General features: G+C 35.5%; 1 protein-coding gene across 1 annotated transcript in view; it reads left to right on the top strand.

Annotated features, from left to right (window-relative positions):
• pan3 (poly(A) specific ribonuclease subunit PAN3) overlaps positions 1–12,539 on the top strand; it is a 111,486-nt gene that overhangs the window by 89,406 nt on the left and 9,541 nt on the right. Inside the window, exons 11-16 of the mRNA XM_059964139.1 lie at positions 970–1,071; positions 3,007–3,172; positions 4,998–5,085; positions 5,645–5,784; positions 8,816–8,945; positions 11,991–12,055. Of these exons, the coding sequence (XP_059820122.1) occupies positions 970–1,071; positions 3,007–3,172; positions 4,998–5,085; positions 5,645–5,784; positions 8,816–8,945; positions 11,991–12,055 (691 nt within the window). The remainder of the gene's footprint in view (positions 1–969; positions 1,072–3,006; positions 3,173–4,997; positions 5,086–5,644; positions 5,785–8,815; positions 8,946–11,990; positions 12,056–12,539) is intronic.

The raw sequence follows: 12,539 nt of genomic DNA, 5'->3' as shown, positions 1-12,539 counted from the left end.
CAAGCACATTTTGGTCTAAGTAATGTTTATGTACCATTTCAATCTAGCTGGCATTGATTGAACAATTATGTGCAATTCTCTCAATATTCTGATAGCCAAATATTTTTAACATCAATTTATTGGAGTGGCAACCTCTGTAGAATCAGATAGGCAACAGTTTTTTTTTCTCACTTCTACTTTCATTTTTTTTAAAAATGAATTTGACTGTACACCAACCTGCTGTTTAAGTTCACTACTGACGTAAGTGTGTCAGTAATTTAAGTCAACACCAACTGTCAATCAGGAAAAGAAAGGGGTAAATAATGGAGAGAAATTTGTTATTTTTCATAGACAATAATACCTAGAGCTTTAACCTTAGTAATAAATAACTTTGAATATGTGTATACAAAATAAATGATCACTGTGAGAGCATTGGCTCTAGGATTTTATGAATTTGTCAACTTGTATCACTTGATTTCAATAATTGACAAAATATATTGATCTGCTTTTAATATGCTGACAGATTAGAGTTCCACACTGCTCATGGGTAGAGAATTCTAAAGATTAGGTTACCTCTGGATGAAGAAATTTCTTCATATCTCAGTGGTAAATAGCCAACCATTTACTTTGAGAGACTGTGATCTTAGGATCTAGCCAAGGAAATTTTATGGCAATCGTAAATAAAATTGTAAAGCCTGTAAATAATTGTCTTTATTTAAATGACAGCCCAGATCTCTCTGAACTCCAGCTTTTCTTATCTAACCATTTATAAAAATGTTTTTTTAGGCAATGTGGATGATTTCACATTATTGTCCACATTATATTCCCTATATCTTCATTCCTTCTCTTAGCCCATTAATATTTCCCTAAAGCTCCTCAGCATCCTCTTACTTGTCCTAATTATGAGACGTTTTGGGGAACTGTTGAACATAATGTAAGTATTATTGAATTTTAATTTTCCTGTATAGACATTATTCATTTTTCCTACAGCACTTGTATTTGCATATGATTTCCATGCTGGAGCAGAGACCATGATGAACAGGCACTTCAATGACCCTAGTGCTGATGCCTATTTCACAAAAAGAAAATGGGGTAAGTAGGAATGTACACTAAATTAAAAAAAATAAACCCTATAGATTGTTCTATCAAATCTTAAATGTTAACATCTGTCAACAGTCTTCTGTCAAAGATGAGCTCAAAGCTACCAATTGAAACAGTGAAAATTTACTGTGATTGTAAGCTACTTGATGGTTGCTGGAAAAAAATTGTAGTATGCAATCCCAAACTCTGATTGTGCTTTCTGGAAGATTGGATAAGTGGGCATAAAATAACTCTTTAGTGAGTATAATTCATAAATTCTTAAATTTAATGATGAGTTCCCACATTTTGGTAATAACAGGAATAAGGAGGATGTTTTAGTAAGTTTCATATTAATACTTTTTAAAAACTCAGAATTTAGAAAAAAATGTTTACAATATGTTAGATTGTAAATGGGTCTTTAAGATTACTGAAAATTGTTGCAAGATGCAGATTCTGTTACAGTGGCATAAGTCCAAGTGTGTTCCTTAAACAAAAAAACCTTTCATTATTGTGCATTGCTAATTATTTGAGGAAAGTGTAAGCAAACAGAAAGAGTAAAAGAAATTTGTAAGCAAGGAATTAAATCTGCAAGTTAAGTTCCATGTCATTTGTTGCTCTGTGAAACCAAAGTGTAGTTGACAGTTGAGAATTAGGACTTGTGGTAATGTGGTTAAGTCGCATGTTCCTTGAGTCTTCTTTTGAGCTGTGTGTAGACAATGGGTTTATCTTACCAGTCCATCTGCTGTACCTCTCCATGGATTTCATTTGTAAGGGATGTGGTTCAAAAATCGTCTCCCACTTTAACATGCTCAATGTAATGGTTTTGTAATGACATTCGTTTAAGACTCATTTAGAACAAACATTGTGCTGCCTTTGCCACTTCTTAAACCGTAGCATATGCTTCCTCTCCATCCATCACATCCAACACAAGTTTAGTCTACCACATAATAAAATAAAAATGCATGCAATACCGAGTATACTGTTCTTTTAATCAATTGTTTTTTGTTAACAAAGTGTTGTTTTCACAATTAGTAGGTTGGTTCTTTGGCCAGTGCTACTTTACCTGCATTTCGCTTTTTGTTTGTGGGTGGAGCTGCTAGAATGAATAATTTTTCAGAATAAACATTAAATACAGCTGATATGCTTTATATTGGCATGCTAGAATTCAACAATTAGTGAGATGCTAGCAGTTGTTCAACTGGGGTTAACTTACAGGTAGAGTCAAAGTGCAGATGCTTATATGAAAGATGCCAGCTACATTGAAGTGCAGGCTGGCTATAAGATACGATAGGGTTATTATGGACAGAAATAAAAAATGTTAGCATTTATGTATTACATTTAGTGGTTACAAGAAGCCAGTGTTTAAAGTCTGTACAAAAATGATGAAGCTTCTTACCAGAAAAGAAAATGCATTCAGTTTTGTTGGGTATGTGTGAGGAGAGTTTTTTTGTTAAACTAGTATGTTATTAATTGTTCATTTTTGACTGTTGGAGAGAACCTCTATGTTGGCCACCCAGGCTTCAAAATTCTGAGAAGGCATGCTGTTTGTCAATTCACTGCATTAAAAAAAAACAATGCTGAATGCACTCTGCATCTGTGGAGAACCGTAACATTTCAGATGAGTGACCTTGCATCATTCTAGAAAGCATTAGAAATAACAAAACAGGTTTTGTGTTGTGGAGCAATGTAGGAGAGAAGGAAATCAGAGTTAAAAAAGGAAATGAAGGTGAAAGATAAGTGAAATTAACTTTCAATGCGAACAAAGGTTTTCAACATTTTTGCTGCAGCTTTTTTCAATGTTTGCACGATTTTGCTACTTTCTGACTGCACATACAGACTAGAAACCAGTCTTAATTTTTTTAAATGGTGTTCTGGTGTGTCTTCACTTTGTTGGCGCCCTACTAAATAGCTACAATACAAAATGTTGTCACTGTTGTTTTTTCCTAGGTCAGCATGATGGACCTCTCCCTCGTCAACATGCAGGATTATTGCCCGAGTCACTTATCTGGGCCTATATTGTCCAATTAAGCTCAGCACTGCGGACCATTCATACTGCAGGACTAGCCTGTCGTGTGATGGATCCAACCAAGATTCTTATAACTGGTAAAACCAGGTATAAATGTTAACTAAGAGCCTATTTATTTCAGAATTTAAATATTTTTTCAGTGTTTGCTAATTATTCAACAAATATTGGTTTGAAAATCACCTGTGTTTATAAATCATCTTTCACAATGTCCTAAAGTGATTCACAAATCATGAAGTATTTTTTGAAGTGTTTCCATATAGCAATTTTAACATGTCAAGCTACCGAATACAGAAGTCTGGTCGTGGCAAATTACACGTATTTTAAGTAATTTTGAATATAAATTGGCATGAGAAAGAATCTTTTACTTGAGAAGATAATGTCTTGCTTTCAAGTCTAATCCAATGACTTGCAAAACTGACAGGCAAGATGATGCTGGTGAAACACAGTTTACAAAACTTCTAAGTATACTTTTTCCAAGCTACTCACACCCTTCAATCTGTAGCCTGTAATTTCCTTTTAAGTAATATACTTTTGAACCAATTTAAAGAATTGGTGATTTCACATTTTTCTGAAGGACTCAGTTGTCTTAACTCTCAGGTGTGCAAGTATGGCTATTTTAACTGGACAAAGGTACATTGTTATGGCCAAAAGAGAGTAAGGAGCAGTGGACTGCAAGCCAGACTGAAATGGTGGGTTGTAAAACTTGTTAGTAAATGTACAGTTGCTGGAGAACAAGACTGAGTACTTAAAGGCAAGATTATTCAATCAGAGGGAAATGAAAAATTGCTTTGTTCTGTGTTTTATGGATACCTAACTCATTCCGGACACACTGCATGCATTGGTAAGACTCGAGGGCTTCTTAATACACCAAATGGGTGGGCTGCTGATTTGGAGAGATCGGGGGTTTGTGTTTGATTCTAAACTCGTAGTGATGCTTGAATGCACTGTAAACGACAGCAAGAAAATGAATCTCAGAATAGTATATGGTGATTTTTGTACTTTGATAATAAGCTTACTTTGAACTTTGCAACTCCAATAGTCTATCATTTGTGGAATGCTATGCTAGAGTGTCGACTGTATTTGTATATTGGAGTCTTGTCTTCAGATGCAAGACTGCTGTCAAACAATCTGCAGCTGATATTTCTTCCAGAAGGCTTAAATTAGTTCATTGATCTACAAGTAATTTTATCTGTACTGCATTGTATACATCATGATAATGTACACAATGTGCATGGATGAGAGGTGTATAGAGGGATATGGGCCAGGTGCAGGTCAGTGGGACTAGGCAGAAAAATAGATCGGCACAGCCAAGAAGAGCCAAAAGGCCTGTTTCTGTGCTGTAATGTTCTATGGTTCTAAGAAATGGGACTAACTAAATCATTAGTTCTATAAGAACTATTAGTTCTGCAGGTTATTTTGAAATCTTTTTGGCTATTGTATGTGATTTTGTTTTGATTCACTGAATGAAGCTCAACTTAAGCAACCATGTGCAATTTATCAAATTACAATCTTATTTATTGGGTGTATATTATAAATTTGAAGGCAGAGTTGTCATTTCACTAAAAGGAAACACAAAAGTCAAATAAAGCCTAACTCAACTGAATAGTGCAATGCTATAACATCCTAGGTATCAACACATCTTTGCACAATTTTAATTTTAACCAAATAAGAAAAATTCTAACTGACACCTTTTCTCTGATACATTATCAGTTGAGCAGATGTCAGTTAAATTTTCAGTGCTTTTTTACATCAACAAAATCTTGACCTGTTATTTTGAAATTCTCTAAGTTGGTAGTTGTAAGTTCATTTGGTACAAGACAAAATAATTTGTTATGGATGCAAATGGTCATAACCATTATTAAGAAAATCACTACAAAAATGTCTGAATATAATTTTTTTGCTTGTTCCCAAGGTTGCGTGTAAATTGTGTTGGAATTTTTGATGTCTTAACTTTTGATAGTAGTCAAAATAATCCACTGGGAATGATGCCTCAGTATCAGGTAAGCACATATTTTGAATGGAATCTGAATATTATTGCCTGAGTTATTGTCAAAAAGGTGTTTTTTTTTAATGCTCAGTAACATTCAATTCTATTTGAATTAAAACGAACATTTTATCTCATTAACCTTCGTTCATAAATGTAAACTCTCACCACTTCAACAAAGTTGCCAAATATTTTAATGAAATAACTGTGCATGATGCACTAGATAGATTTTACTTCCAAGATAAATGACCTCTGAGTGTAAAGCCTGCATGCAACGTTGCAAATTAGTGTAACAAAATAATCCAGAAAGAGAATATTATCCATATGAAAAAGTAATGTAAGCATCTCAGCCTCTTTACAATTAATTTGTATGCATGTGAGAAGTGGAACTTGTTAACAAGCAGCATATCTGAATACAGGAAGAAGCAGCTGGCTAGTCCATGAGTTAAATTAGAATGAACTTTGGACAGAGTACAATTCAAATACTTTTATGATTTTAAAAAAGTATAATCATAAAACCAGTAGATAATTACCAGGATTTATTTTCAATTCTCAATTTGTGTTCTCTTGCACAGCAAGCTGATCTGATATCTCTGGGAAAAGTGGTTTTGGCCTTGGCATGCAATTCTGTGGCAGGAATTCAGCGAGAGAATATACAAAAGGCTATGGATTTGGTGTCACTCAATTATTCTTCAGACCTGAAAAACCTAATTTTGTAAGTTATTTGACAAATCTGTTCCTTAATTTGAGTAATCTTAAGTTTCTGTTTTGAAATATGCTAAGCTGCGGTTGTATGTTCTGCCAGCAGCTTGTTTTCTTCCTGCATATATGCAGCTGTCATTTTCTCATTTCATGGACAGGAAGAAGGAGAAACCTGCAGTTTAAATCACAAAAAAAGCTGACAACTGGACCAAGAATAGCTTTCACATTTCAGATTCTTTAATTTTATATAATTTAAAGAACTGGTGATAATTTTGTTTTTACTGCAAGTTAAAGATATTAATTTCTGACTTTGTTTAAAAAGAGATTTGTTTAACATTGGCAAACTACTGAATTTTTTTTTGAAGAATCAGTGCTACTGGAAAAAGCTAGTAGTACTAGCTTTGGTGGTTGAAGGTAAATTGAGCAGCAGTATAGCTCTTACTGCTGTCTAGAACTGGATTTTGCATATCAGGGAATCGTGATCTTGAAGAACATTTGTACTCTGTGCAGTTCTGCTACTATATACCTCATCTGCCCATGACCTATCAAAGCAAAAATGCATATTTGTGAAAAGAATGATGAGTGGAATGCTTGTGCACTGCCTTATGCTGTGGTTCCCTTCTACAAAAGTAAGTTTCAGGCATTAATTCACCTAAAATCTACCAAGTTGCTGGAAAACTGAAAGGAGATTAAATTGACAGGAAAAATAAACTCAGCAAGAGTTTAAAAGGATCTGTAAACTCTTGTCATCTGCAACAAATCATTAAATTGAAAGTGTATTTGCAAAAAGGATAATAAAGGTTCAAAACACTGAAATACAAAGACCAATTGACAAAATTCTGCTCTGAAAATGGCTAACATTCCACAAAATGCAAAGGTGTTGCCTAAAAAGCAAATGGAAGCAGTTATTAAAGAATACATGTTTTTAAGCAAGACACGCAGATCTTCCTCTTAACTAGGCGCACTCTATACTGGTAGGAAATATTTTAAAAATACTTAATCAAATACTGACCAGGGGGAAGAATCTTCAGAGTTGTACAGAACAGAAATAAGCTCTTTGGCCCACCATGTCCATACTAACCTTTTTGCTCCTCTACAGTGCTTTCATTTGCCCACATCTACCACAATCTATGCCTTCACTTTCAAGGATTCTACTACTCATGTTCTTGGTATTATTTATTCACTTACGTTCTTTTTTGGTATTTGCATACTTTTGCATATTGGTTATTTGTAGGTACTTGTGTGTAGTTTTCCATTTTCTCTATTGTATTGTGAGTGTATGCAACAAAATCAGTTTCAAGGTAGCATAGGTGTCATGGTAGCATAGTGATTAGTGCAACTCTATTACAGCTCAGTGCATTCTGGAGTTCAGAGTTCAATTCCGGCATTGTCTGTAAGGAGTTTTCCCTATGAATCATATGGGTTTCCTGTAGTTTCCTTCACAGTCCAAAGGCGTACTAGTTAGTAATTTAATTGTTCATTGTAAATTCTCCTGTGATTAGACTAGTATTAAGTGAGTGGGGCTGAAAGGGCCTGTCTGCTGTATCTCTAAATACAGTAAAAATATATGGTGAAATATCTGTATGTACATTGATAATAAATTTGCTTTGAACTTTGTGCCTCATGTTATTACTTTTATTGGGTCATTCCCACAGCATCCTTCACTTCACAGCAAACAAGCGCAGCCTTTCTCATCTCTCCCTTAACTAAGGTACTCTACTCCAGGCAACATCCTGATGAATCCCCTCAGCTTTCTTCCAACATAATCACATCCTTCCTACAGTGTGGCAACTAGAATGGCATACAGAACAAAGGTTGTAACATAACATCACAACTGTTATATTTTGTGCCCCGATCTGTCATGTCAAGCATGCCATATGCCTTTTTCACTATCTCTTCGATCTGTGTTTCCAGTTTCAGGGAGCTGTGTTGGACTATATCTGTTCAACAATATTCCTTAATGCCTATCGTTTACGATATGCTTCTTACCCGAATTTGACTACTTGAAATGTATCACCTTGCATTTGTCAGGATTAAATTCCATCTGCCAGTATTTTGCCCATCTTTCCATCTGATCTATCTCTCACTGTAGTCTTGGACAATCTTGAGCAATCCACAAAACCACCAGTATTTGTATCTTTTGAAACTTGCTGCTCTACCATCTACATTCACATTTAATATAAGCGCCCCAGCACTGATCCTTGTGGTACACCACTAGTGTACCAATCGGGGGGAAGAAACACACTTCTATCAACAACACACACAAAATGCTGGTGGAACACAGCAGGCCAGGCAGCATCTATAGGGAGAAGAGCTGTCGACGTTTTGGGCTGAGACCCTTCGTGAGGAGGGTAAACATCCTTCCTTGTGTTTACGCTTCTATCACTTCCCTTTGTCTCTATGACCAAGCTAATTTTAAATTCACTGAGCCAGCACAACCTTGTCAATTGCTTTACTAAAATGCACAGTATCAGATATGCTACCTTTATTAATCTCCTTGGTTACCTCCTCAGAAAAACCTCTTAATCAAATTAGTAAGACAGGACTTTCCCCATAAGCCCATGCTGATGTTCCTAAGCAGTTGTTGCCTTTCCAAAAATACATTAATCCTGTTGCCAATAAGTTCCCAACTACTGAAAGCCTTTCGTTACCTGAATTGGAGCAGAGATGAAGAGTCTCAACCCGAATCATTGATTGTCCCTTGTCCATTTACAGATGTTGGAGGAACTCGGCACAACTCATTTTTGCTCCAGATTCCAGTATCTGTGGTTCTTTCATTACCTGGATTATCCCTGCTGCCCTTAAATACAGGAGCAGCATTAGTTATTCTTTAATATTGCACCTTGTCAGTGACCAATGAAGATCCAAAAACCTTTGTCAGGGATCTAGCAATCTTCCCACTTATTATCCTTGACATTCTAGGATGGATCTTATCTGTCCCTGGGGTTTTATCTACCCTTGCGTATTCCACATATTGTACCATAAATGTGACAGATACAATAGATTACATTTTTATTTACTGCTCTTTAATTTTTTTATTCTAGATATTTGTTGACTGATCAAAATCGGCTGCGCAGTGTAAATGATATTATGCCAATGATCGGTGCCAGATTTTACACACAGTTGGATGCTGCACAGATGAGAAATGATGTCATAGAAGATGATCTGATGAAGGTAAAAATTAAAATATTGAATCACATCAACAATAGCTCATGGGGTGGTTTTTGTTGAAGTATACTTTGGAGATGCCATTAATTTTTTTAAAACTTTCTATCTACTATACTGAAGCAAATGTACTCTGACACTTGTATGAAATGTTATCCCTGAAATGTCTTGGTCCTTTCTTTATCTTTGCTATACCCTGCATTGTAAGTGACCTCAATTCTTTATCCTCTAAATAACCTACCTTCAGTAAGTTCCTCTGCTGATCTGATCTTCCTATGCTCCAAGTCTTCCCAGCAGGAAACCTCAAATGAAATTCACACCAAGTTCTAGCTTCAAAATCTATTTTAGCAGCAGTGGGTTTTCCTTGCTACCAAGTTCTCATTTTAATCAGATCTTTGTACATAATCATGCTAATCTTTATGGCTCGACAAGTATTCAAAACTGTCCCACTACCTTTATAATCAACTAATGTAATAGCAATTTAAATTTTTGACACTTGTTTTGCAGATTAAGATTGGTTGATCAAGCTGTGTTTTCTGTGAGACTTCCATCTCTTTGGCCGTGTAAAATGCTTATGTGTAAAGCAGCTTTCAGCATGGATATGTCTGGTTTAGCATTTCAGATTAGTGTTTGATATCCAGAATAGCTTTGGCCAAACCATGTTACTCATTTTCTGCCAAATTCAAACATTCATTATTTGTTAGCAAAAGTATCTATTTTCAGTGCCGCCATTTAGCCCAGGAAATTCAAAAAAAAAATATCTGTAGACATTGTTTTGAACAACTGACTGCATGAACCAAAAGGACAATATTACACCTACCAAATAGAAAATACTGCAAAATTTGGCAGTCTTGGATTTGGTGCCGTGATCATACCCTTCAGAGCAAATACCTGCCAACCTGAGAAAGGCCTTTCTTTTTTTTTGCCCTTCTGTCAACCAGTTTTTAAGCCATGCTAGTATATAACACCCAAATTTGTGTACTATCTGCACTCGAGCCATATAAGTTGGAATTCTGAATATCTATGTACACTGCACCTACAATTCTTCATTCATTGTACCATTTACTCCATAAACTCCAGTATTTTGTCAAATATGGTTCCCTTCCATAATCAATGTTTGCTTTGTCCTGTTTCCTTGATGTTTTTATCCATTCTTTATAATAGAGTTGAACATTTTCTCTATTGATTCCAAAGCTCCTCTTATGGTGTTTTTGAGATGCAGATTATCAGCCCCTAGTGATTTATTGACTTCTTAATCCTTAAGCACTATTATAACTTAATAGTAATTTCCCCTAATTGCTTTTCAAATTCTACCTTTGTTTCTCTGGCATATCTGGGAAGCTATTTGTGTGCTCTTTCATGAGCACAAGGCATTTGTTTGATTGCTGTGCTTGTTTTTTTGTTCTCTTATATAAATGCTCTAATTTCTGACTGTCAAAGACCTACATTTATTTTCAGTAGCCTTTTTAAATTCTTACATTCTTAAGCTATTACAATCTGCTTTTATGCTCCTTGTAATTTTAATCATGAGCTCTTTATGCTTTCTCAATCAGTCTTGTTCCTTTTGTGCAGAATCCTAAACTACTACTATACCTCATACATAGTTTTTTTTCATGGCAATTTTTAACCTTGCTCCTCCTTGGATCAAATACTAACTTCGTTCAGAAGCATTTTTTTATGCTTTGGCTCCGAAAAGTGAGGAACAAACATTATAACTATTTCAAACCACTCTACTTGCTTGATCTACTGGTCACACTCTGCCAAGCTAGTTTAAGCCCTTCTGACTAGCAAACCACCTGCAAGGATGCTAGTGCCTTTCCAGTTTAGGTACAGTGTGACTTTCTTGTATATGCCCCACCCACCCTGGGAAAGGTCCCAACTTCCTAAAGTCTCTATACAGGATCTCATCTCTTCCTGCCTATGCTGTTAGTACCAATATGGACCATGGCTTTGCTGCTCACCCTCCATATTCAAAATGTCCTGCACCTGTCAGATACTCTTGAATCTGGCAACAGACCATCCTGGAGTCTTGCTTACAGCCACAGAAACCCCATATTAGTGCCTGTGATTGTGAAGTACCCTATTACATCCGTTCAAGTAAACTTTGACCTTTCCTGCTGAACAACAGAGTAAGTCATGCCAATTTTGGGTATAGGTGTACATAGTGCAATTGTTCTTTCCTACGCAAAGAACCTCATGATATTTCAAGCAATATCTGTCAGTCTGATGAATTTTTCCATAAGCTTATGATGTTTAGGATAATTATGCATGGTTTACGGTAGAACGAAAACAACTTTCATGAATTGGGGATAAATAACATAGTGAATTCAATCTTAATCTTTGGTAGAATTTGTGTCAAGTTTGGATGCTCTCCCTTTCAGTGTTGGTTTTCTCTTCCTTTTGCTCCCAGTGTTCTCACATCTTCCAAAGAGTATGGTAGTAGATGAATTAATTGGCTGCTGTAAAATGCTGCTTGTCCATAGAAGATTGTAAATTCTGAGGGCAGATTATGGGAATATAGGAGGAATAATACGATTATTGCAAATGGTTGTTTGATTGCTGGCATTTGGTTCAGTGGACTGAGGACCCATTTCTGTGCTTTAAGACTGTGGTAAACAAATTAACCTTCAATTTTGTCCTAATTTTGAACTAGTATCATTGTGTTTAAACATCGTTGAGCAAAGACAGATCGACGTGATACTATCATTTTAATTGACTAATATATAATTCATCCTTTTGATATTGAACAGAGATAGTATTTTGCGGTTTAATTAGTAGTATAGCATTTGTAGTAGAATTTGGACTTGAAGGACATCATGCATTGTGGATGGATGGAGTTGTTATAAAGTAGGGGTGCAGTGGGTTGAGATGTAATGCAAACTGTCTCTTTCAAGTTAGGGTGGAGAGGATATAACATTTCTATTAATTGCTATAGCTTGGAAAGATAAGTACCTCAATCAAAGCCAATTGCATTTTGACTTAAAGCAAAAGTTGTGGTTGAGTGATAGATTAATTAGGTCCTGTTTTAATCTGTTTGACTTTTCTCTCTTGCAGGAGGTGCAAAATGGAAGGCTGTTTAGGCTGCTAGCAAAATTGGGAACAATCAATGAGAGGCCAGAGTAAGCTTTATTTACAGAAACTCTCAACAGAAAATGAGGTTGTAGAGTTATTGTTCCCATCTCCTTCTCTCTTTTCACTTTTTCTTTTCTGAATATCACCTCGTATGTAGTCTAGGCCGGAGATTCCGCTGAACATTCAGTTAATCAGATTGTATGATTCCAATACGTCACAGTTAGTTTAGTAATTAACAGCAGTGGAATTAAATGAAATAATTGGCTTTTTATTTATTGCAGGAAAAATGGGTGAGTACTTAAAAATATTTAATTCAGATCTTATTTTTCATTGTATACCATTTAGTTCCATTTTATTGGTACAAATTGTCAAAATTTGTGAGCCAAAATCACACAAGCTGGGATGTCAGTTGTCTTGGGTTTAAAATATGCAACCATCAGATTTGATAATTTAGCATTGGGTTATTTGAATGTCATGAATAAATGGAAGAAAATAATATTTTTTGTTCCCTTTGATAGTGATGACAATCAG

Source organism: Hypanus sabinus, chromosome 3 (assembly GCF_030144855.1).
Source record: "Hypanus sabinus isolate sHypSab1 chromosome 3, sHypSab1.hap1, whole genome shotgun sequence".
NCBI classification, from domain to species: domain Eukaryota; kingdom Metazoa; phylum Chordata; class Chondrichthyes; order Myliobatiformes; family Dasyatidae; genus Hypanus; species Hypanus sabinus.
Note: the sequence above shows the minus strand (reverse complement) of the source record. Positions and strands in the feature narration are given on the sequence as shown.